This window comes from Spea bombifrons, chromosome 11 (assembly GCF_027358695.1).
Source record: "Spea bombifrons isolate aSpeBom1 chromosome 11, aSpeBom1.2.pri, whole genome shotgun sequence".
Taxonomy (NCBI): Eukaryota; Metazoa; Chordata; class Amphibia; order Anura; family Pelobatidae; genus Spea; species Spea bombifrons.
The window spans coordinates 6968624-6994354 of record NC_071097.1 but is presented as its reverse complement, the minus strand read 5'-3'; the positions used below and the strand labels follow the sequence as shown (position 1 = coordinate 6994354).

General features: G+C 49.5%; 5 protein-coding genes across 5 annotated transcripts; 3 read left to right on the top strand and 2 right to left on the bottom strand.

Annotated features, from left to right (window-relative positions):
• The first annotated feature begins 11557 nt into the window (after window positions 1-11557).
• Window positions 11558-12335, top strand: LOC128469041 (histone H1B-like). The gene has a single exon (XM_053450838.1). It carries the CDS (start codon window positions 11584-11586, stop codon window positions 12247-12249), a length of 666 nt encoding a protein of 221 aa, XP_053306813.1. The 5' UTR covers window positions 11558-11583; the 3' UTR covers window positions 12250-12335.
• A 336-nt stretch (window positions 12336-12671) lies between these two features.
• On the bottom strand, window positions 12672-13160 carry LOC128468906 (histone H3). Its single transcript, XM_053450721.1, has one exon. It carries the CDS (start codon window positions 13148-13150, stop codon window positions 12740-12742), a length of 411 nt encoding a protein of 136 aa, XP_053306696.1. The 5' UTR covers window positions 13151-13160; the 3' UTR covers window positions 12672-12739.
• A 641-nt stretch (window positions 13161-13801) lies between these two features.
• On the top strand, window positions 13802-14148 carry LOC128469037 (histone H4). Its single transcript, XM_053450834.1, has one exon. The coding sequence runs from the start codon at window positions 13831-13833 to the stop codon at window positions 14140-14142; it is 312 nt and encodes a 103-aa protein (XP_053306809.1). The 5' UTR covers window positions 13802-13830; the 3' UTR covers window positions 14143-14148.
• A 689-nt stretch (window positions 14149-14837) lies between these two features.
• On the bottom strand, window positions 14838-15314 carry LOC128468989 (histone H2B 1.1-like). The gene has a single exon (XM_053450793.1). The coding sequence runs from the start codon at window positions 15267-15269 to the stop codon at window positions 14889-14891; it is 381 nt and encodes a 126-aa protein (XP_053306768.1). The 5' UTR covers window positions 15270-15314; the 3' UTR covers window positions 14838-14888.
• Window positions 15315-15597: 283 nt separating this feature from the next.
• LOC128468946 (histone H2A type 2-B-like) lies at window positions 15598-16109 on the top strand. The gene has a single exon (XM_053450755.1). The coding sequence runs from the start codon at window positions 15620-15622 to the stop codon at window positions 16010-16012; it is 393 nt and encodes a 130-aa protein (XP_053306730.1). The 5' UTR covers window positions 15598-15619; the 3' UTR covers window positions 16013-16109.
• Window positions 16110-25731: the final 9622 nt, after the last annotated feature.

Below are 25731 nucleotides of genomic sequence, written 5' to 3'. Positions count from 1 at the left end.
GAAACACACGGGCTTATAAACAGGTTAGGTACACCCGCCAGACGTTGCATCCCTCTGCCCATAGTCACCGGACATACAAGACTTGGATTAACAGGAAATACAGCCTATCAGGAACCTCGCCAGCACTGTAGTATACGGAAGTGTAGCTGTCATGATTAACTCATATAATGTAGTGGATACATGGAAGGATAATCCAGCAGAGGTGGTTAATTCATTTGTGTTAGCAATGTTGATCTAAATCAGTTTCTTTGTACATGCCCTCCTTATCTGATCTGGCAAGAGGTGTCATCTTCCCAGGACCCCTGTGGTGATTCATGGCCTAACTGATAAGGATCCTTAGTCGTAGGAATTCCATTCCTATCTTAAGTGGAGGGGTTTTCCATCACCTTTACCCCACCATAATTTATCAAAGATGGGAACCAATTCTTGGAAAAGGTGTCATATAATTGGCCATGTGGTCAGAGGGATGTTTTCTTGAAACAGAATCTGATTTAGGGGCAAAGCAGCGACCTCAATGCAGAACTTCACGATATACTCTGATCGGAACAACATCATAAAAAAACCGTCTGGACTTAAGGAGTTCCCACAGGCCAGCTTATTGAAGAAACTCGTGAGTGAGGGTCCTGTGTTTAAGTCCCATCGTTTTAAGAACTGTTTGCCATTTTGGTTTTCTTTTGTACGTCTTGTTTTTTTGTAATTGTGGCACTGTGTAATCTTTGTCTTTTTGTTATTAAAATATTCATAATCCAAGTCTGTCTTTGGGCTCTAGTCAGGGCCGGCCTTAGGGGTGTGCGACCTGTGTGGCCGGGACTTAAATTAAACCATTGTTTTTTTAGTATGTTTGGTTTTTTTAACTTTATTTAACATCCTCCAAAAAAACCCCTCGATGTTTTAATTTAAGTCCTGGGCAGGGGCGCCGAGCGTCGCTCGTGAAGTTTTCAGCAACCGCTCGGTGCCCCTCACTCTCCGTGACTCCGTCCGGTGCCGGCGTTTCATGCTGAGCACCAAAATATGATGTCATATTCCAGCGCTCAGCTGTGAACATGCACCGCGGCAGATGGACGCCTCCCGCTCCCACCGCAGGACTCAACAAGGTAAGTAAGGATAATGAGAAGTAGTGAGATGGGGGGGAGGGGAAGGCAGTGAGATGGGGCAGAGGTGGTAGATAGTGAGAAGGGGCAGAAGTGGTTGATAATGAAAAGGGGCAGAGGTGGTAGATAGTGATAAAGGGGGAGAGGGGATAGATAGTGAGAAAGGGGAGTTTCGTGACAAGATTTTTTTTCCTTTCTTTTTGGGGGATGGGGGGGCGTCAGAGGAGTAGTCCGCACAGGGCGCCAGAACACCTAAGGCCGGCTCTGGTTCTACTATAGATATCCACAAACCCTAAGAGAGGATAACACGCTACCGTATTGTTATTAAGTTCTAGAGGATATATACCGTATTGGCGTGAATATAGGCCGCACCCGAATATAGGTCGCACCCTAAAAATTAGGTGCTTTTTTAAAGAAAAAAAATTCTGCCACCCCCGAGATATGCTGCCACTCTATCCCCCCCTTCCCGAGATTTGCTGCCACTCTACCCCCTCCGCCGCGGGAAGTACTGGAAAGGAAGATTGTTAAAGTACATCACGCAGATGTTCACCGTATGTTCGTTGTATGCTGCGGCGACGCGAGCATAAACAATCTCCGGCAGGGGAGGCTGTCTGAGCGTATCAGAGAGTAGGATGCAGGTCCCCTGCACCGCTGCGGGGGATCTGTATCATAACGGGACACATGTCCCGGGCGTCGGGCGCTAGACCCCGAATATAGGCCGCACCCCCACTTTTAAGACTTAAAGTGGGGGGGGGAGTGAGGCCTATATTCGGGCAAATACGTGGTGGGTTGATATACCGTATTGGCTCGGATACAGGCCGCCCCCGTATATAGGCCGCACCCTAAAAGTTTGGTGCTTTTTTAAAGAAAAAGTTTTTTTCTTTAAAAAAGCACCGAAAAACATGCTGCCACTCTGTCCCCTCACCGAGATATGCTGCCACTGTCCTCCTCCCCCCGAGATATGCTACCACTGTCCTCCCTCCCCGAGATATGCTACCACTGTCCTCCTCCGCCCCCCCCTGACTTACCGGAGCAGACTCCCGGCTGTCTTGCAGGGCCGGCGGGGGACATCTACGTAAGTCCGCGGGGGGGGGCAAAGGTAAAACGCGGGGGGGGCAAAGGTAAAACGCATCGTGCGGACGGTCCGCACGATGCTCTTAGACAACCTCCCGTGCCGGCACCCCCCCCCCCCGTGGGAAGTGCTGGCAGGGGAGGCTGTCTGAGCGTATCGGGGAGTAGAATACGGGTCCCCTGCACCGCTGCAGGGGATCTGTATCCTAACCCCGCCGCCTGCCCGGCGCCCGGGACTACATGTCCCGGGCGTCGGGCGCTAGACCCCGAATATAGGCTGCACCCCCACTTTAAAGACTTAAAGTGGGGGAAAAAAGTGCGGCCTATATTCGAGCCAATACGGTATATAGAGAGAGATAAATGTTCTAGTTCGGATTTCTCACAAATCCGGTATCAAAATCGTGAGTGGTGGCAGACTACCTGAGGGGATAAAGGCAGGATTTGGGGGTTCATTTGGTATAACTGATGCCTTGTTAAGTGGTGAAGATAGTAAATACAGAGGCCTGGTGCTATTTACCACTTCATGCCCAGGGCCGGCCTTTGGGGTGTGCGACTTGTGCGACTGCACAGAGCGCCACACTCCAGGGGGCGCCGCGGAGTCCTCCTCCGCCACTGCGGGGTCCTCCTCCGATGCCGCCGTGGGGTCCGCTGCCGCCCCCTCTGCACCTAAATGAAAACATTGTTTTTTTTTTTTTGTTGTTGGTTTTTTAACTTTATGTAACATCCTCCATGTTAAATTAAGTTTTTTTTTCTTTATTTAACATGGAGGATGTTAAATAAAGTTAAAAAAAAACAACAACAAAAAAAAACAACAATGCTTTCATTTATGTCCCGGGCAGGGGCGCCGAGCGGTTGCTCGTGAAGTTCTCAGCAACCGATTGACGCCCCTTACTCTCCGTGACTCCATCGCAGTGCCGGCATCTCATGTTGAGCGCCGGACTATTCCGCCGCTCAACATGAAATGCCGGCAGGACTCCTCAAGGTAAGTTAGGATAAGGAGAAGTAGGGAGGGTGGGGGTAGTTTGAAGGAAGGGGCAGGGGGGTTAGTTTGAAGGGGCAAGGGGGGGTAGTTTGAATGGGCAGGGGGGTAGTTTGAAGGGGCAGAGGGGGGGTAGTTTTTGAAGGGGCAGAGGGGGGGTAGTTTTTGAAGGGGCAGAGGGAGGGTAGTTTGAAGGGGCAGAGGGAGGTAGTTTGAAGGCACAGGGGGAGTAGTTTGAAGGGGCAGAGTTGGGGCTAGTTTGAAGGGGCAGAGGGGGGTAGTTTGAAGGGACAGGGGGGGTAGTTTGAAGGGGCAGGGGGGGTAGTTTGAAGCAGCAGAGGGGGGTAGTTTGCACAGGGCGCCGGAACACCTAAGGCCGGCTCTGTTCATGCCCACACCCTCCACACCGTCACAGCTTGGCAAGTAGTCCTGACCGTGACAAATGTGGTGTCAGTGGTGGGATAACTAAAAGATTTTCCATCTTTTTCTGTACCAGATTTCAGTGTTGCCGGATTTGCTAGTTAATCCAGGCACTAAAAAGAAATTGTTTCTCAATTTCCAAAGGCTGAACTCAGTGCATACTTAGTATATTTACACCTCAACAGTGTGATGGAGTGCTACCCACAGATTATGGACCCTGCCTCCCTCCCCTGGCGAGTGGGACTGTTGTCCTCGTCTGGGGGGTTAAAAGGCCACATTTGAGAGGTGTGCATTTTTCAAATTGGAAATGTGACGTGTGGTCCCTGCCCCCCGTGTTATCTGGGACATTGTTGAACCCGGCCAATTCAATTTACCCATCGAATCATACGTTTAAAAAAAAACACTAGACAACCCATGGACATTTAACTTGCTAGCATTTTAACTCTTTCCACGCAAGAATTGTCTGACACCGGCCAAACCATTCTTTTCCCTGGAAATGTTGGCCAGTAATATATAGTGGAGGTGGGGACCCCATTGTATTGTTAATCACTTTAATGACCCTATTGCCCCTGGGAGTCCAAATTACCCAGATTAAGGGGGCGGTTCTGTAGCCGTTGTAATCCAATACCTGACTGTTTATGTAAATGTTCGCTTTGCTGGCTATATCTAGCCATGTGTGTAAGGCTAAGGGAGCACAAGTCAGCGGAGGTAGTCGGTCGTACTAGCCAGCTCTGTGACATTACTGACATGGAACGACAAAATATTTTCACAGGAATGCAGGGGTAACTGGGGCCTGATCAGAGAATTAAAGAATAGTCTGGGCATCTATCTGCCTTTACTAACTGTTACGGAGCTGGCTAGTCCGACCGACTACCTCCGCTGTCTTGTGCTCCCTTAGCCTGGGACAACACTCTTTCCCCGGTTCCCCAGTCACTCGCCGAGACTCAGTGTAGGGTAAAACCAAACGAAGACTGATTTATTTCTCACACACAGGACTGGATGTATCCAGCAAAACACACATTTACATAAAACAAGATATTGGGAAACAAACCGCCCTCTTAATCTGCCTCTCAGAGACAACAGGGGCAGTAACAGGATTAACAATACAATAGGTGGGGGGGGAGACTGATTTATACAACATTAAACATCAAAGAATGGTGGTCACTCCCTGGTGGCAGATCCTGGCTGTCTGCTGGAGATAATCCCCTCAGCCAGTGATGGATGATACTGCTGGGGGTAGCCACAGAAGTCTCTACAAACCCAGGGCCCATAGTCAATAGGGAGGAGGCTGCCAGTCAGGCTTCTCCAGTGGCCCCAGTGATGGAGGCTTCCGTCACACTAACTATGGCATAACTTTTACAGTAAATCAAAGAAATACCATTGGGAAGCGACAATGAATATATATATGACAAATATGCCACAATTATATAATACTGTAACAGAATACATTAACATACTCTGCAGCACTGTGTGACGAACCCTGTCTGATCGTCACTGTTATTATTATTATTATATTTATGTGTACCCGGTTTGAATGTGGCTGCAGCTCCAGCCTTCAAAGAGACGATCCTATAATCCGCCTGGGGCTCTTAATCAGCCAGCACAGCCCTATCTGCCCAGACGGCACCCGCACTACAGGGGGGATAACACATGTGGGGGAACCCATTGTATCCCTTAATCCCCTCACCTGATACATCCCCTGTATACTGATGGGATTTGTGAGGGGATGTGGCTGATGGGATTTGTGATGGGATGTGGCTGATAGGATTGGGGGTTGGGTTTGGTGCACAGTGAATGGAGATTGTATATAAGTTCTGTGTGTTTGTAATAAAGAGAGTTCTGTTTTTAACCTCAAAGCATGAAGTTCTGTCTCATGATTGAGGGAAGTGCTGGTCTGTGACTGCTTTCTTCGGACAGCCACAGCGTGTCCGCTTACTGGGAGAGGGAAGGAGCTGACAGGCGGATGTGTCCAGTCTGGGGCACAGGACGATCCGTCACATTGGTGGCAAGCGGTGGGATCTACTCCTTCCAGACCAGAGCGGACCAAAGCAACTAGCCGCAGAACAAAGTTATACCCTGGCGAGGAAGAGCCAAACGGATCCACAGATGGAGTGGATTGAACAGTCACCGGGATGCGGGGTGACTTGGAGGGGAGTCGAGACCCTCGAATCGAAGACTCCAGTATGGGAGTTTGAGAGACGGACCCGAGCCCAGCTCGTGAGATGGAGAGCGGCCCTAGAAAAGTGGAGCGCCCACCAAGGTACACAGCTGCCCACCCTAGAACAACGAATCAGGGACCAGGTGAATGGGAGGCTCTACTTGTTCGGGGGACCTGCGTCTCCAGTTGAGGTTGCAGAGCTAGAGAGGCTGGTCCGACAGGAGATTGGGCTCGAAGAGGAGTACCGAGCCATATACTGGGAAGCCCGAGGCCCGCAGCGAAAATCCAGAAAGCCCCATTCTCCGGAAGGGATGGATGTTGGCGGGCCTGGCCTGTTGTGGGAAGCATTCGAGGAAAGGGGTGTCTTTGGCAATGGCAACATGGACCGATGGTGGGACATTAGTGACAAGCGCCGGAGAGCCCTGCCGCCCACTGCAACAAGTGAACTCAGCCAAGACCTTGAGAGACTAGTAGACAGAGAATGGTGCCTCGAGGCAGAATACTTGGCGCTGTTCGAGGGGAGCTACGCCCTGCAGTGTGAGCCGACAGATGTTACAGAGCGAGCTCCGGAGGCCGCTCACTGTAATTGGCAAGCCTCCGGACTTGAAGGTTCAGCCACTCTACCCCTGGTATTGCAGCCAGAGCCCGAAGAGGTGAAAGTGGGCAATCACTTTTGGGAGGAAGTCTTCCGGGCGATTATGGACCGCATGCAGTCGCCGGAATTTGAGGCAGCGGTCTATGGGTTTCCACTAGAGGCGGCAGAAGCGCCGACAACAGGACATAGAGACGCTGTTCTCTGCCCAGCACCATGCGCCCCTCCTACTCCGGCTGAAGCGCCGGCAGCGGGGCAGAGTGCCGCTGGCCTCTGCCCGCCCCACAGTGAAATGTCCCTGCCTGCTAGCAGGGACCCACCAGGGCAGTGCGACGCGATCCTCTGCCCAGCACCGCAAAATGCCAGACCGGCAGAAGAGCCGGCCACGGGGCAGAGTGCTGCTGGCCTCTGCTCACCCCCCAGCACAGTGTTTCCGCCGGCTAACGAGGACCAACCAGAAGTGCTGGCACCAGGAGAGAGAGTCGCTGACCTCTGTCCTGCACCAGCAATCCTCTCTCTGGCTGAAACGCCGGCAACAGGGCAGAGGGACGCTGTTCTCTGCCCAGCACCATGCGCCCCTCCTACTCCGGCTGAAGCGCCGGCACCGGGGCAGAGTGCCGCTGGCCTCTGCTCGCCCCACAGTGAAAGGTCCCTGCCTGCTAGCAGGGACCCACCAGGACAGTGCGACGCGATCCTCTGCCCAGCACCACAAAATGCCAGACCGGCTGAAGAGCCGGCCACGTGGCAGAGTACTGCTGGCCTCTGCTCATCCCCCAGCACAGTGTTCCCGCCGGCTAACGAGGACCAACCAGAAGTGCTGGCACCCGGAGAGAGAGTCGCTGACCTCTGTCCTGCACCAGCAATCCTCGCTCTGGCTGAAACGCTGGCAACAGGGCAGAGTGCTGCTGGCCTCTGCCCGCCCCACAGCGAAGGGTCCCCACCTGCTACCAGGGAACCACCAGCGGAAGAGCTGGCCCCAGGGCAGAGTGACGCTGTTCTCTGCCCAGCACCGTTCCCTGCACCAGCAGAAGCACTGGCAACTGGGCAGAGAGTCGCTGACCTCTGCCCTCCACAGCTTACACCCCCATTATCTGGCTCTCCCCAGCACGAGCATCCGGGAGGGGGCACAGGCGGCGACCCTCCCCAGCGGCTGTCACCAAGTATGGGAGGAAGGGCAACCGGCACTTCTCCCAAGCGGCATGGTCCAGTGGGCAAAACGAGCCCCAGCTCGGAGAGCCAGGTAGGGGTAAGTGAAACTGCTGCTGCTTTGGAGTGGGCTCTTGTTGTTTGGGTGGGGGAATGTGGAGCTGACTCGGGACAAGCCCGTAGTCAGGGTAACCATGGGAGGGTTCCATCAGGTTGGGAGGGAGCCGAGTCTGGGCTGAGGGCCCAGAGGGGAAAGGAAGCCCTGGAGAAAGGTCTCCCATGCCTGCAGAGGAGACTAAAGAGGGCTGCCCACTGGAGAGGCTTCTGGGCTGGCCTCTTACCCTTTGACTACGGGCCAGGCCTAGGAGCCTGGGTGACTGACATGGGGCTGCCAGGGTGCCCCAGAGGCCGCACGCCCGCTCTCCCTACCCCGCAGGACTAGAGACAGTAGAGGCCCGGTCATCCCCAAGTCGATCCGTTAGGGATCTGGCTGTGTCTGCCGGACGTTTGCACAAGAGGGGAGTAATGTGACGAACCCTGTCTGATCTTCACTGTTATTATTATTATTATATTTATGTGTACCCGGTTTGAATGTGGCTGCAGCTCCAGCCTTCAAAGAGACGATCCTATAATCCGGCTGGGGCTCTTAATCAGCCAGCACAGCCCTATCTGCCCAGACGGCACCCGCACTACAGGGGGGATAACACATGTGGGGGAACCCATTGTATCTCTTAATCCCCTCACCTGATACATCCCCTGTATACTGATGGGATTTGTGAGGGGATGTGGCTGATGGGATTTGTGATGGGATGTGGCTGATAGGATTGGGGGTTGGGTTTGGTGCACAGTGAATGGAGATTGTATATAAGTTCTGTGTGTTTGTAATAAAGAGAGTTCTGTTTTTAACCTCAAAGCATGAAGTTCTGTCTCATGATTGAGGGAAGTGCTGGTCTGTGACTGCTTTCTTCGGACAGCCACAGCGTGTCCGCTTACTGGGAGAGGGAAGGAGCTGACAGGCGGATGTGTCCAGTCTGGGGCACAGGACGATCCGTCACACACTGTATATAGTATGTCAGTGTAATTTATTATCCATTATTTAGTTGTCGAACAATACTACTACTCTGAGCCATCACATATAAATGGAACTAACTTTATTTATATATATAATACATTGCTGGTATAAATACACATTATGAGGCCAGGAAGCGGTGTGAAGGGGGCCCCTGAGTGGAAGTCCGGATGCTTTGGGAGGGGGGGCCCGAGTGGCAGTCCGGAATCCTTGGGTGGGGGGCCCCCGAGGGGCAGTCTGGAGTCCTTGGGAGGGGGGGACCCCAAGTGGAAGTCTGGAATCCTTGGGAGGGGGGCCCCTGAGAGGCAGTCTGGAAGGTTTCGGAGGGGGGACCCCAAGTGGCAGTCCGGAATCCTTGGGAGGGGGCCTCCCGAGTGGCAGTCTGGAAGCTGTGGGAGGGGGGCCCCGAGTGGCAGTCTGGAATCCTTGGGAGGGGGCCCCCAGAGTGGCAGTCTGAAATCCTTGGGAGGTGGGCCCCCGCGTGGCAGTCTGGAATCCTTGGGACGTGGGCCCCCGAGTGGCTGTTCAGAAGCTGTGGGAGGGGGGCCCATGAGTGGCAGTCTAGAAGCTGTGGGAGGGGGTCCCCCAGTGGCAGTCTGGAATCCTTGGGAGGGGGCCCCCCGAGTGGCCGTTCAGAAGCTGTGGGAGGGGGCCCATGAGTTGCAGTCCAGAAGCTGTGGGAGGGGGTCCCCCAGTGGCAGTCTGGAATCCTTGGGAGGGGGCCCCCAGAGTGGCAGTCTGGAATCCTTGGGAGTGGGAGGTGGGCCCCCGCGTGGCAGTCTGGAATCCTTGGGAGGTGGGCCCCCGCGTGGCAGTCTGGAATCCTTGGGAGGTGGGCCCCCGCGTGGCAGTCTGGAATCCTTGGGAGGGGGGCCCATGAGTGACCATCAGGAAACTGTGGGAGGGGGCCCCCGAGTGGCCGTTCAGAAGCTGTGGGAGGGGGGGTCCCTGAGTGGCAGTCCAGAAGCTGTGGGAGGGGGGCCCCCAAGTGGCAGTCTGGAATCCTTGGGAGGGGGGCCCCAAGTGGCAGTCCGGAAGCAGTTTGAGGGGGTCCCCCCATTGGCCGTTTGGAGGGGGCCCCCGGGTGGCCCCCTGGAATCCTTGGGATGTGGGCCCCCAAATGGCAGTCTGGAAGCTGTGGGTGGGGGCCCAGAGTGGCCTTCTGGAGGGGGGGGGGCGAGTGGCCGTCAGGAAGCTGTGGGAGAGTGGCCCCCGCGTGGCAGTCAATCATCCGAGTCGTAGTCAGGGAGCTGTGTGAGCTTTTTCAATCCGCACGGAGAAGCGTCCCCTCCTGTTACGTGACAATTAAAGGAACGTTCGGCACCCTCTCCTCGCCGGCATTCATTTATCACAACACCAAGTCAATGAACGCCTGGACAGCTGCCAAACCGCAACCAATCAATAGACTGGGACTGCTGCCAAACCGCAACAAGAACACCGGGACTGCTGCCAAACCGCAACAAGAACACCGGGACTGCTGCCAAAACCATCAAAGTACTCAACAAGAACAACAAGAAACTAAATACCTAAGGAGCGGGACTCGGCTCCCTATTCAAGGCAGGAATCCATTTAAAATGTTATTTAAAAAATATATTAAAAATTTAATTTCACGTCCATCCGCTCTCTCCCTCCTCCAACTTTTTTCTGCCTTGAGCAGATCTGGGATCTCCAGAAGACACAAGAAAGGAAGGGGTTGATCCAAACAGACACTCGGGGGAGGGGCTAGGAGAATGAGAGAGGTAGTAGACGGCTAGATAGTCCCTCCCCTGTTTATGTATTGGTGCCGGCTGCTGAAGAGGAAGCCCCGCCCTCTTAAGTAAGTCTGGTGCCGGCTCCCCCTGTCACAAAAATACAGGCTTCGAAGGGCTGATTACAGGGCAGGGGGAGGGGGGCACGCTAGTCCTTGTCAACTCTGCTGCTCTGGGCCCCCAATATTAACGTATAGTCATAAGTCAGTCTGTGTGTTACTATACAGAGGTCATGGTGTGTGGTTTTATACAGAGGTCAGGGGGTTTTGTATAGAAGTCAGGCTGTGTGTTATTATACAGAGGTCAGTCTATATGATCATAGATGTAAAGCTGTGTTTTACAGAGTTCACACACACAATTCACAAGGATCTTTCCTGTTATTTTCCCTTTCTAGTTCTATTCACTCGCACTCACGTTAAAGAAATAGTATATACATCATTAATACACAGTGGTGCATGCACACAAACACATTCTCACGCTTAACCCTTTCCTCACTAACGTATGCTCACGCGCTAATACACACAAACACACTCTCGCACATAAAACGTCCTGATAAGACAAAACCTAATCTTAATAATTACTTTTGTTATTTTGAATAATAAATAAATAATATAATACGTTAATAATAAATAACCCCTAAGTAAACTCTTGTCAGCTACGAGTCCTAAGACAATCATCAGACCGACAGGCAGCCAGGCACTAGCAGTAGAAATACAATTTATTTTAAATTATTTAATTGATTATTATTAGTTAAAAATATCCATCATTTTTAATGTTATTCTTTAATGTATAAATATTAGGCTATTCTTAAATAATAATAAATGATTGGGTTATATAAATTTATAGATTAAGTTTAAGGGTAAATTAATCTTTAATAGGTGATACCGTATTAAAAAATTTATTTTATCTGTATTCATTATTTTATTTATTTATTATTTCACACCTCTTGGGTGCTGTTCCCTGGCATTTTTTTTTCTTTCTTTTTTTTGGGGGGGGGCTGCACGGTTAAAGAAATTCAACTGCTTTGGAGTTAGGATTTAAAATTAGAAGTGTGGTGAGACGTTTACGCGCAAACGGTAAATATATTTTCCTTTCAAACCCCCCTCTCCCTGACTGCAAATCCAGCGATGCCCCGGCGATCGGCAGCATGGGGAGGTTTCAGAAACGGCGTCCAATCATAGGCTCGCAGGCTACTGCTCATGAACCAATGAATGTGCGGCAGCTCGTCTATAAAAGCCAAACTTCTGGCGGTTTAACCCCGTGTTTACGTTCGATTTGAACTGTTTTGTGGCGGGATCCAGGCAGTGAGATGGCCGAGACAGCTCCTTCCCCGGCGCCTCCCCCGGCAGAAACCTCTTCCAAGAAGAAACAGCCGAAGAAGCCGGCAGCTGCAAAAAGCCGTCCTGTGAAGTCCGGTCCCAGTGTCTCCGAGCTGATTGTGAAAGCGGTCTCTGCGTCCAAGGAGCGCAGCGGAGTGTCTCTCGCAGCTCTTAAAAAAGCACTCGCTGCTGGCGGCTACGACGTAGAAAAGAATAACAGCCGCCTGAAGCTCGCTCTCAAGGGTCTGGTGTCTAAAGAGACCCTGATCCAGCTGAAAGGAAGCGGTGCCTCTGGCTCTTTCAAGCTGAACAAGAAGCAGCTGGAGAGCAGAGAGAAGACATCAAAGAAGAAGGAAATTCCCGTAAAGCCTAAAAAAGTAGCCCCTAAGAAGGTTGTGAAGTCGCCCAAGAAAGCCCCTGCAGGAGTGAAGAAAAGCCCGAAAAAGATCAAGAAACCGTCGGCCGCTGCCAAGAGTCCCAAGAAGCCTAAGGTTGTTAAAGCGAAGAAAGCTGGCAAGAGCCCAGCTAAGAAGGCCACAAAGCCCAAGGCAGCCAAAAGCCCCGCTAAGCCCAAGGCTGCCAAAAGCCCCGCTAAGCCCAAGGCTGCCAAAAGCCCCGCTAAACCCAAGGCTAAAAAGGCAGCCCCCAGAAAGTGAGAAGGGGGGGCGTGGGTTTTGGAGCGCCTCTGGTGTGTGCTTTCCCACTTAATTCCTCACACAAAAGGTTCTTTTCAGAACCATCATATCCTCCGAAAAAAGAAAAAGCGTTTAATCACCGGCCGCGGCTATGTGGGCCACCCGCTGAAAGCCTAGCTCCATACTTGTGTGTTATGCATGGATTCACATATTCGGCCAGCGCTCTCGCTCAGAGCCCTGTCCGTAACATAATAGAGATAGGGGCGGGCTTGAAGATTGTGCTTTGCCGTTACTCGTTATGCCCAGCCGCGAATCGGTCGCTTGACGGCTCGCTCGGTAGTGGGATAACGGTGTGAGATATTTCAAGCTTGGCCGCGAAGAACAGGGTTAATTTCGTGCATGCGAAGGGAAACACAAAACACAAGCTCGTTTGAGTGACAATGTGGTGGCTCTTAAAAGAGCCTTTGTGGGAGGGTGAGGGGAAAATCGCGTTCGCCAACACCACGTTTATTTAAGCACGTTCTCCTCTGATCCTGCGAGCCAGCTGAATGTCTTTTGGCATGATAGTAACCCGCTTAGCGTGAATAGCACACAAGTTGGTGTCTTCGAAAAGCCCCACGAGGTAAGCCTCGCTGGCTTCCTGGAGAGCCATAACAGCAGAACTCTGGAAACGTAGATCGGTCTTGAAATCTTGAGCAATCTCACGGACCAGCCGCTGGAAAGGCAGCTTTCGGATAAGCAACTCCGTAGACTTCTGGTAACGGCGGATTTCCCTAAGAGCTACGGTGCCCGGGCGGTAGCGATGTGGCTTCTTCACGCCGCCGGTAGCTGGAGCGCTTTTCCTCGCAGCTTTGGTCGCCAGCTGCTTCCGAGGAGCTTTTCCTCCGGTGGACTTACGGGCTGTCTGTTTGGTGCGAGCCATGCTGGTGCGCGCCGATCTGCTTCAACGACGAATCCAACGTAACTGTAACGATTCCGTGGCCAACTCAAGCCCTTTATAGAGTAGAGGTGAATGTGATTGGATACGCTTAATCACGCCCCTCTTTTTCATAGGCTAGGACGATGATTTGAAAAACCCAGCCTTTGATCAAGAGAATTCGGTGTGGAGAGTTATCTTTTTTTTTATTTATTTAAATTAAATGCTCGTTAGCTGCGGTTCTTTTTTTTTATTTAGTTCTTCTCCTCTTTTTTGGTTAGCCTCCTACCTAGTGAAGTTGTGTACTGGGTGACCGTTAACAGCGATACGGCGAAAGCTAAAAGCCCGCCTTTATCTTGGTCTCCGTTTGGCGTTTATTTACAGCGAAATGCTGCCACCTAGTGGTAAATGAGGGATCGTCGAAAGCAATCACGTGGCGGTGAGGGAGGCAAAAGCATTAAGGTTTCCCGCGGGCGGGCTTTTGATATTCCTAAATAGCCAATCGGTGGCTGAGGCACGTTTGGAAGCTTCTCCAGCCAACCAACGATAAGCATATATTCAAAAAGCAACACCCCCTTGAGGCAGCATGGTGCGGTTCCCCATCAGGTCCGTCCAGTACGCATAAAAGAAAGCGGGCCGGCCGTACGCGAGTATTGTGCTGTGGAACTCGTGGAGTAAACGCGATCATGTCTGGCCGTGGCAAAGGAGGTAAGGGACTCGGGAAAGGTGGCGCAAAAAGGCACAGGAAGGTGCTTCGGGATAACATCCAGGGAATCACCAAGCCTGCTATCCGCCGTTTGGCTCGCAGAGGAGGTGTAAAGCGTATCTCTGGGCTCATCTATGAGGAGACCCGTGGTGTGCTCAAAGTGTTTTTGGAGAATGTGATTCGTGACGCAGTCACTTATACTGAGCATGCCAAGAGGAAAACCGTTACCGCTATGGACGTGGTGTATGCCTTGAAACGCCAAGGCCGTACTCTGTACGGTTTCGGAGGTTAAGCTTGTTCACTCGTGACCCTAAAACACCCAACGGCTCTTTTCAGAGCCACCCACACCCTCTCTTAGGCTATGATCATACTCCCAGAGTCTGCCCGCGCTTTTCTATGCACACCTTGAAATAACTAGCTGAACAGTGGCTGGGTCTGGCTATAGATTGAGCTACTGGCAGAACATGGGGTGAGATCGGCAGCTGGTGTCGTCCAAAGGCTGGCCTCGCTTGAATGGGGGCTGACACGTCCCAGGGTTAATAGGCGCCGTCTGTGGTAGTTATCTGAATTCTGTATGTCCCAGTATGTGTGTGATTGTTATTATGACTTTATCGTCCCCTCATGTCTTATCCTGTTTTCAGGACAATAGACCCACGATATAGCTCAGCTTGGGCTAGCCGCAGTGTTAAAGCAGCCCCTTCTCTCTGCAACGCTGGTTCTGTCTGACGGTGAAGGGGTTAATCCCTTGGGTCCCAGCAGGAGAAATCAGCGATTAGCTGGAATACCCAATCAGCGTACAGATCGTTGCCATTACAGGAGCCCCTTCACCTTGGGCTCCTCTTGCCAAGCAGTCTGGTCGACGGGCACAACACCCCAGCTGATCTGGAGGAGTGAGGAGCACATTTCAATGCTCACAAATGCTCTTCCCAGAGCTAGCAGTCCAACAAAAGAGGCTACATAATTCACATAGCTCTGAGACAGACCGTGTGGGTGGCTCTCAAAAGAGCCTTTGTTTAAAGAGAGAGAACAAAGAGAACTTTACTTGGCGCTGGTGTACTTGGTAACAGCCTTGGTGCCCTCTGACACAGCGTGCTTGGCCAGCTCTCCAGGAAGGAGGAGGCGTACAGCAGTCTGAATCTCCCGAGAAGTGATAGTGGAGCGCTTGTTGTAATGGGCTAGGCGTGAAGCTTCCCCGGCAATGCGCTCAAAGATATCATTGACAAACGAGTTCATGATGCCCATGGCCTTGGAGGAAATGCCAGTGTCTGGATGCACCTGCTTCAGTACTTTGTACACATAGATCGCGTAGCTTTCCTTTCTGCTCTTCTTGCGTTTCTTCCCATCTTTTTTCTGGGTCTTCGTAACGGCTTTCTTAGAGCCTTTCTTCGGAGCAGGGGCAGATTTCGCTAGATCAGGCATTGCGTCTGCTTTCCTTTCCACACGGAACACAAAAAACCGTGACGAATACTGAAAGGTTACTGCGCCGGGCCCTTCCTTTTATAGGCACCGCATGCAAATAAGGCCGTTCTGCTGTCTCGCTTCCGATTCGATGAGGTTGTCACGTGTGAAGATGCGGCCGCCCATAAACCGCAGTGCCTACACCGATTGGTGTCTCAGACTATTTCCAGCCGATTGGCTGTTTTGAAAAGGAACCAATCAGTGACGAATAGCGTCACGGGGAAGCTACAAATAGCTGGGTAAGCGAGCGGCGTTTCTTTGTAACGTACTATTTCGTCAAGTATCTGCGCGGTTATTTGTTGAGTCAAAGTATGTCTGGCAGAGGAAAACAAGGTGGAAAGGTTCGTGCTAAGGCGAAGACACGTTCTTCCCGAGCTGGTCTGCAGTTCCCTGTCGGCCGTGTGCATAGGCTTCTTCGCAAGGGTAATTATGCCGAGAGAGTAGGGGCCGGCGCACCCGTGTATCTGGCAGCGGTGTTGGAGTATCTGACTGCAGAGATATTGGAGTTGGCTGGTAACGCTGCACGCGACAACAAAAAGACCCGTATAATTCCACGCCACCTGCAACTCGCTGTTCGTAACGACGAGGAGCTCAATAAGCTGCTCGGAGGGGTCACCATTGCTCAGGGAGGTGTTCTACCCAACATCCAGGCGGTGCTCTTGCCCAAGAAGACCGAGAGCCACAAGCCTGCCAAGAGCAAGTGAGTGCGGTAATCGGTAACCTCAGGGCAATTAGCCAACACCACCAAAGGCTCTTTTCAGAGCCACCCATAATCTCTGGAACAAGCTATATCTGTCTTGCTATAAATTTGCTGCAAACTTCTTTATAGGCAACTGCTTTCCACTGCAGTTTTTCAGCCCGATGTTTAGTTGCTGGGCTTAACGGTGGCTAAACACCATTCATACAAGCTACATCATACACCCTACCGCTCCCCCTCCGTCCGTTTCAGGGTTAAAATTCGTGGCAAAGCTGCCAGCACTTACACGGATAAATATGGTTCTCAAGAAAGGTGGGTGGGCAAGTGCTACCACACGGTGGCAGCATTGCATAGGAAATTGTGGTTTACCGCAAATTAATGTGTCAGAAGCCGGGAATCCCTCAGCTGTGTGATGATCGTGTAGCTGGCAATGGTCTGGGGAGCGTATTAATGAATTTGATAATCACTGAGAGAGAGCCGTGAGTAGCTCCACTGTAGACATCTCCCTTGCCTCTGAAAGCTTAATTGCTAAGAAGGAATTAACCCTTCATATACCCCAAAGCAGTGATGCGAAGTTCGGATCAGTAAAGTGAATCGGATCATTTCGAGTCGGTCATTGAAATGATCCGATTCATGATCCGAATCTTTTGCCCAGTCCCTCCCTGCAGTCAAACTAAGGATTGGCCCCGCCCCTTTCATTAGGGTCAATGAACCCTCCTGCCTGGCTGCCTACTCTAGCGATGTCACTGAAGGAAGAGAATCGTTCAGAGATTCAAACCATTCAGAGAATATCACTGACACCACACTTTTATAAATAAATACATTAATAATCTTCACTGCCCCCAGGATTTAGATTCCCCTTAGATTGTCCACCTTTAGATTGCTTTACCTCTAACTGCACCTTTAGTTAACTTTATTAAATTAACCCTCAGTCATGGGCGTAGGAACCCCTAAAAATCTGGGGGGCATAGCAGTTTTACTGGTAGGGTATATTCTTGTTCAGTAAACTGGGAATTGTTCATGGCAAATTTTATATAAATGTATGTGTGTGTGTATGTACAATTTCCGCACAAAAAAAGTATCATGTTCAGTTTTCACAGAGAAGCTCTTTATTAAACAAACAGGTCAAAGAAAATTAACCGAAAGTTTGGCCTATATTTCAGTTATTTCACTTAGAACAACTGGTAATAATACTTTAAGTAATGCACAATTGCCAACATTTTAACAAAAGATCCTACAGAAATACAATGATGCAATTAACCCTTTCCGCATTTGTGGTCTGGGAGCAGACAACACTTAAATACTCTTATAGAAATATTTTATTAACTGCAGGCAGAGTAAGACCCTACAACCAACGCACTGTAGTGGTTATGGTGCAAAGTAGCTGTTTTGCACACTGGGGCGCAGTCATGATCCCCAAAACTGTTCCCACAAAGTTAGAAGCATAGTGTTGTCCAAAATGTCTTGGTTTATCACCTTCAGCTCATAAAACGTTCTACTGGGTGAATGGGAGAAAATTCCCACAGAAACTCACAAAAAAAGACAAATCTTACAACCACAGATGGACCCCACTGGACACGGCCACAGAGACTACTATGATGTATTGAAGGAACCATCTAAGACTCCTAACACGTCATACACACAAGAACATATCCACACACTTAAACACTTGAATAACATGCACACGCATGCACACACTTACGTACACAAACACAATGGGTTAAACGTGTTACAGGGAATCATAATCTTCCCTTTAAGTACGACATGCCTGCTCATACACACATATGCACTGCTCTTACGCATGCCTGCCCACAAAAACACACGTATACGCTGCAATTGCCTGCACATACACACTTGCCAGTACTCACACATATGCACTACCCTTATACACGCCTGCCCAAACATACGTAATCTGCTCACACACACACACACACACACGCCTCCCCATAAATATACACCGCCCTTGCACATACTTACAAAGACGTATACACTATAAGACAAATACACTCCTTATATACACACATATACACTGCCCATACAGACGTACACATATACACTGCCCATCCAGATACACACATATACACTGCCTATACACACGTACACATATACACTGCCCATACACACATACACATATACACTGCCCATACACACATACACATATACACTGCCCATACACACATACACATATACACTGCCCATACAGACGTACACATATACACTGCCCATACACACGTACACATATACACTGCCCATACAGACGTACACATATACACTGCCCATACACACGTACACATATACACTGCCCATACAGACGTACACATATACACTGCCCATACACACGTACACATATACACTGCCCATACACACGTACACATATACACTGCCTATACACACATACACATATACACTGCCTATACACACATACACATATACACTGTCCATACACACGTACACATATACACTGCCCATACACACGTACACATATACACTGCCCATACAGACATATGCACATACACGCACATATACACAGCTGCCCTATACACATATGCCTGCCCAAGTGCCCATACACATGCCTTACCATATGTATATGCACACACAAATCTACCATCAGACCCCCCCACCTTCGTTCTCCACATCAGACCCCCCCCACCTTCGTTCTCCACATCAGACCCCCCCAACCCACCTTTGTTCTCCACATCAGACCCCCACAACCTTTGTTCTCCACATCAGACCCCCTCCCACCCACCTTTGTTCTCCACATCAGACCCCCTCCCACCCACCTTTGTTCTCCACATCAGACCCCCCCACAACCTTCGTTCTCTACATCAGACCCCCCCACAACCTTTGTTCTCCACATCAGACCCTCCAATAATCAACCACCCACCCACCTTGGTTCTCCACAAATCTTACCTTTTCTTCCTTCTTCCTCCTTTCTGCTTTCTCTTCCTCCGTCCTGCTTCCTGCTTTCTGCTTCCTCCTTTCTGATTTCTGTTCTAACTTTCCTTCTGTTTGCCGCTCGCAGTCTGTGCAGTGCGGCTGCGGACAGCTGTTTCTGCTGAGCGCCGGGGCTGGATATAATCGTCATATCCCGTCGCCCGGCGCTCAGTTACAGACAGCTGGTGAGTGTGACCTGAATACAGCTGTAAGACTGGTTGGGGAGATCACGGATTTCCCTAACCAGTCCTGCAGGCTGCAGCTGCCGATCGGGCAGCTGTGAGCACCCTCACAGCTGCACCCGAGTGCACTCACCCTGGGGGGGATTTCTATATTATCGGTCCCCCCCGCATGATTTCCTGGGGGGGATCCGTCCCCCCCGGTTCCTACGCCCGTGCCCTCAGTCCTCAGCATTAAATTAACCCTAAACACCCTATTAACCATTACTGCCCCTAAATTAACCCTAAAAACCCTCATTAACCATAACTGCCCCAGCGCGGCTATCGGACCCACGCCGGCTGTCCCGCGGTCCATCCCGGGGGAAGCTTCAACCTACTGCCGCTTGGCTCCCCTTCCCGTCCTACCTCATCCCTGTATCACCTGCCCTACCCATGGACTTCGGCTCTCGTAGCCCAGACACCCTCGCAGAGACTGGGGATCCCTTGTCACTGGAGCCGCTAGAGAGGTGGCGATCAGGCAGTGCGGCTATCGTACAAACGCCGGCTGTCCCGGGGAAACTTTGATTTGCTGCCGCTCGGGGTCCTTACGGATATTGCTCCGCTAGTGTCGGTGTGACGGACCGACCAGGGACCTCAGGTTCTCCCTCTCCACCAAGAGCGACTTCTCCCTTCAGGACAATAATTCCCCGCAATCTGTAGGCAATATCCCCAAGCAAAGTAAAGGGATGTCGCTATCCAGTACCCAAATAACCAGGCAAGACTAGTCTTTAGGTACAACAAAAGGAATAACTGTTTATTATGGGACAGGTGTCGCCTTTTATAGGTAGGGACACCACGAGGGGAGGAGGAGCAATACAACAGGACACCGGGACCACTAAGTCTGGGAGATAAAGAGCACACATTATCTTTATTAGATTATCTCTCAGACCTTAGTGTGCCGTGTGCAAACTTTTACAAAATAAGGCATTAATATAAATTTTTATTAGTAACACATTAAAGAGTTTCATGTCACTGGATAACATTAACTGAGGGGTAGGGTGACTGTAGGAACCATCACATTACTCCCCCCTTTGTTTCCAGTGACAGACCCGGCTAGACCCCAACGGGGTCGGCTTAGGGCTGTTTCTTTGGTTAGGTGGCTAACTCCGATTGCAACGCGCAAGCATAGTCCTGGAGGCCATCGACGAGTCGATCTACCATCCTTTGGAACGTCGCCGGAGCGTTCTTCATGCCAAACTGCATTACCCTAAATTGGTATAGTCCCAATGTGATGAAGGCCGATCTCTCTTACCACGAGAGATGCGGTGTAACAAATCATCTACTCGGGGCATGGGGTACGTGTCAGTCACAGTCCGGTCTTTGAGCCTGTGGTAGACTACACAGAACCGAGTCGTCCCATCTCTCTTAGGCACTAGGACTACCGGAAAAGCCAAGGGGCTCTCGGTCGGCTCAATCACTCTCTGATCGAGCATCTCCCTAATCTCCATTAACATCCCTTCTCGGACAGACTCAGGAACTCGGTACGCCGCTTGGCGTAACGGGGTCTGCCCTGGAGTCTCCACGCGGTGGTGCATCCGGGGAGGGCAGAGAGAAAGCCGCCTCTCTGATCTAACAGCTGGAGAACTTGGGCCTTCTGGGATTCCCCTAACTGCACCGCTAACTATATCGCGCCAAGTTCCCTCGTCCCTGACGCTACCTGGGCCATGGTAATCCCTCAGGGTCATCTATCGCAGGGGTGCAAATAACTGCTACTTCCTCGGGACGCTCCTGGTAGGCTTTCAACATGTTCACACGGAAGGTTCGCTGGATCCTTCCGTCTGCACATTTAGCTACCATGTAGGTGGTTTTGCACAGTTGCTTCACCACCCGATACGGTCCCTGCCACACCACCTGCAGCTTATCGTGACGGGATCGTTTAAGCGCTAGGACCTTCTGCCCTACTTCAAAGGCACGGCTCCGGGGCGGTCCGGTCGTACCACCGTTTCTGCCAACCTTGCGCCACTTGAAGGTTTTCCCGGACCATGTCCGTGTGGTTCTTCAATCTATCCCAGAAGGCCAACACGTACTCTACTATTGTCGGTCCTTCGGTCCCTGCCAGTGCTCTCTAAGCAAATCTAGGGGGGTAACGGGTGGCATGGTCCACGAGAGTGAGGATAAATTTCCCTTCTTACTCCCGGTAGCATATGAGATAGGTCCGCCTATCCGAATAGGGCAGGGAAGATTTAAACCCCCAGAACCTCCCCTTTACCCACAGTTCTTTCCTGCCCTATCCGGGTAGGTACATCCCCCATTTGTTGTTTTCAGAGCTCGTGGCAGAGCTCTCCTGTCCAGCGCTGCAGTCCCGCTTTGGGTAGCGGGCAAGCGTTTCTCGGCCATTTTAGCCCTCTCCGGTCCGGTCCTCGGTAGGAACCTGTTTACCGGAGCAGGGAAAGGCTCCTTCACTCAGGGTCCTTGGTAGGACTGTAGCCTACTTACCTTTAGCAGCCCTTGGGCGGGCTAACTGGAAGCAGAACGCCGGGACTCTGCTTCAGTCTGCCGACGATTTCAGCCAGGAAGCGTCTGATCTTTGCGGTGGCGTGCTTCCGGTTTCATCTCAGTCTGCCAGGAGGCATCTGAGGTCAGGAAGGGGGCAGATCTGTAAGCAGCTCTCAGGTCAGAGAAGGTTTTTTGGCGGTTTTCTGGACCTTTTTCCCTCGGTTTGGTAAGGTTTTTTTTATTAGCTTGTACTGCTTTTAGTTTGCAGTTTTCTTCTGATGAAGAGTCCTGACTTCCTGAGATTTTCTGTTCTGGTGTTTTATGCCTCTTAACCCAAGTAGGTTATGAGTCTATGGGAATTTGTCTGCGTTTGTTTTTTCTTTTTGTTTTAACCGTCTCCTATCCATTATTATTAGGATGTCACTAGATAAGCCAGACCTCCCTGAAGAATCACCAAGCTCCTAGGAAGGCTGCATCCAAGACGAAACATTTTGCCTGTAAAAACTGCAAGGCTACAATGTCTGACGCCTCTAGGAAATTTTGCTCATCCTGCCTCAAAGCCAGAGAGGAGTCCATTTCAGAATTCAAGGAATCGATGAAGGCTGAGCTTCAGTCCACTTTTCAGCAGATTAAAACCTCTGTTATGTTTTCTTTACCTCAGCCTAGATCTGTGGGCCCCGACCCTCGGCCTGGGTTCTGGCCCTCTGGTCAGGATCCTTACACTTCAGATTCTGAAAAGGATTGGCAGATGTAAGATCCCGAATCCCTAGAGGAGGGGGAACTATCGGAAGAATCCTTCTTCTTTCCAGCAGAAGAAGTAAACAAGCTGGTTACTAGACTTGCGCATTCGTCTTCGGGCGAACATGAAAACGAGCACGAAGAGGCCGTTTTTTTGTTCGTTCAGAAGACACGCCGAAGAGAATACAGTGCCGGCAAAACGTAGGTGAAGACGAAGACTCACAACCACGAAGAATCGAAGATTCTTCGCGATCGTCTTCGTTTTTGCCGCGCAGCCGCCAAAATTTCAAACAGGAGTGAGCTGATCTCGTCTGTCCAATCAGCTCACTCTTGTGACGTCACGCTAAGGGTCTCGTCCAATGCCTGTGCTGCTGTTTTTTGAATTCTGAAGGCGCCTTTATAAGACCAGAGCTTGCCTGAGAGATCCATTCATTTTTCGCTGTGACTGCTTTGGCAACACTGCTGTGCTGCATCCGAGCGTTACAGAGAGATTGTTCTGTTCTGTGTGAGACTGGTAAGCCTTAGCCTGCCATTTCTCACAGTATACTTCATCCTCACTTCAGTGCTACTTAATATAATTAATAATAATAATTTGATTATTTTTTTTTTTATTTAATTTGTCATCAACTGTAGTGTAAGTGCTGTTGAGTTGACAGTGCACCCAGTGCCTCAGTGGCACTGGGGTGCCCTTGCCCTGGGCTGGCACTAGTGCCTATTGCCTGTCCTGCTTAAATAAATTTATAAATAATAATTTAATAGAATCTATAATTTAATAGTTCATTATTATATATATATATATATTTGTCAGTCATATATATATATATATATACTATATATATTATAGTATACTAGTGTAGAGTGTACTGTAGACATTCATCTACTAGTGTCTAATTTAAAATCAGTAATATTAATTAATATAATTAATAATTGAATTCGTTATAAAATTATATATATATTTGTCAGTTATAGTTAGTAATAGTATACTAGTGTAGAGTGTACTGTAGACATTCAAGACATCTACTAGTGTCTAATCTAAAATCATTAATATCAATAATTCTATAATTCTTTCTTGTCTTAATAGTTAATTAAATTAGCTATAAATAAAAGTAATAATATTAATTAATTACTACTAGCGTATAGTTCAGCTAATCTTATTTGTACTGGTGCTGCAGCTCTATAGTTTGTGCTTTGTTTTAGCAACAGTAAGAGACCAAGTCAATTTTTCTTAATTAATCTTTCATTTTATTTCATTTGTTTTGCTCACCTCAGTCCATCAGTGAAGTGAACTTGTTGGGCTAGTGAGTGCAGCCGCATAAGTGCTGTGTTTTCTTTTGATCAGCAAGCAGTGACGTTAACTGTTTTGCAAAGATTTTCTCATTTATTTTACATTTTATTTCAATTTTATTAAAAGTACCCTTAGTGTTTTGCTCACCTCAGTCCATCTGTGAAGTGAACTTGTTGGGCTAGTGAGTGCAGCAAGCAGTGAAGCTAACTGTTTTGCTCTGAAATTTTATTTTATTTCTAATTCTTTTCAAGAAAAATTGACTGTGACGAGCTGTACTAAGCAAAGCTTCAAGCTACTAGCTGTAGTACTAAAATAATTCTAATCTTCTTTAATCTTAATCTATAATATATTATCAATAATATATAACAATATAAATTCTAATTCATAATCTATATTCTTCTATCTATAATACATAATATATAAGTAAATTATTTCTAATCTATTAATATTATATAACTTAATATTAATTAATAAATCATATACTGAATCTGATTTAACCTCACTTTAGCTTAGTGGTTTTGAGAGCGTCTGCCTAGAGGTAGACTTATAGTAAGGAAATAAAGCTTTAGGCTAGCATAGTAGTAGGCTAAACTCTTAGGCCCGTGTAAATTCAAATTAAAAATAAAATACTGCTAGTTCTTAAATAGTTAATCTTGAGTTAATAATTTAAATAACTTTAGGACTTTGGCAGATTGCACACAGCACAGTGCAGTAGTGCATAGTTTTACTTTTTAAGCAGTAGCACTGAAGAGAACTTCCTCTAATTTTTTTGTCTTTAATTCGTTTTTCCTTTTTTTTATTTTTATTTTTTTTTTTTTTTTATAGTTTTTTAAACACTACACTACACTACACTACACTACACACACAACACAAAATTTGAAATGGATCCTCCTTTTGGGACTAAGAAGGGACAAGCTCCATCTACCACCACCACCACCACCAGCACCACCACCAGTTCTAAGATGCAGCCTTTGCGTCAGTCTAGTCGGCCAAGTAGGCCAAGCTCTCGCTTATCATTTGGGCAAGCATTGCTTGAAGGATCATCAAGTAAAGGAAAGGCACCAAAAGCAGGCAGTAGTAGTGCGGCTAGGCCCACAAGCTCTATGGTTTTTTACGGAAAGCCTAAAGCACCAGAAGCACGTTCAAAGTTAAAGGGTAGCACAAGTAGTACCAGCCCAGTGACTAAAAAGAAGTGCCTTTTGCCCCAAGCAGCATCTTCCCCATCCACCAGCAGCATGCAAGGTACCAAGCAGAGCCAAATTAGCAGCAAGACTCAGAGGGGTCCCAAACCAAAGCTATCTCATTCCTTTGTAGGGAAAACCACCACCACCACCCCCACCTCTACCGCATCTACCACCACTAGTGCTGCGCCTACTGTTCCCACTGGTACCGCCACGCGATGTCCTCCTAGTACCTCTAGCAAGCCACCAAGTCCTTACAAAATTTTTGTAAAGACAGTTAGAGAGAGGGCTACACATAGTGGAACTCCACCTAGCGAGGTAGCAGAGGAGCCTGAGACTGAGAGGCCAAGTGCAGAGTCTATTCTTCCTGCTCGCACTACTACTAGTCACGAGTCTCACGAGGATATCAGTCTTAGCTCCAGCCTAGCAGGAATTCCATTCGATCTGGCTAATGAAGAGCTAGACTATGAGCCAGAGGAAGTAGAGGAGATGAGTGGTCAGGAATCAGATTCCTCAGGGAGCAGTGTCCAAATGACTAGTGCACAATTTTCCCCTGAGCCTCCACCTTCTCCGCTACGATCATCACCATCACCACCACCAGCAGCAGCAGCAGCAAAACCTAGCAAATCTAAAGCAATTAGCAGTCCCACTATGGCCAGTACTGTTACCACCAGTCCCACCACCACTAGTTCTGCCTCTGTTCATCCACCCCGACCAGTAAGAGGAGCACCCAAGGCACACTCCAAGGCTATGCGCGCCCCAATTTGGGAGCACTTTGAAAATGTTGAAGAAGGGCGCTATGGAAAGCAGCAGAGGGAAAGTGTCTGGCCATTTTACCAGTGCTAGCATGAAGCATCACCTCAGCACTCAACACAACACTGTGCTATTGGGGAAAGATGCAGAAGTAAAACTTAGTGCAGGCAGCATAGCTGGT

Bases quoted from the DNA above. Each gene is read 5' to 3' on its own strand.
- LOC128469041 (XM_053450838.1), top strand. From the start codon at position 11,584: ATGGCCGAGACAGCTCCTTCCCCGGCGCCTCCCCCGGCAGAAACCTCT.
- LOC128468906 (XM_053450721.1), bottom strand. From the start codon at position 13,150: ATGGCTCGCACCAAACAGACAGCCCGTAAGTCCACCGGAGGAAAAGCT.
- LOC128469037 (XM_053450834.1), top strand. From the start codon at position 13,831: ATGTCTGGCCGTGGCAAAGGAGGTAAGGGACTCGGGAAAGGTGGCGCA.
- LOC128468989 (XM_053450793.1), bottom strand. From the start codon at position 15,269: ATGCCTGATCTAGCGAAATCTGCCCCTGCTCCGAAGAAAGGCTCTAAG.
- LOC128468946 (XM_053450755.1), top strand. From the start codon at position 15,620: ATGTCTGGCAGAGGAAAACAAGGTGGAAAGGTTCGTGCTAAGGCGAAG.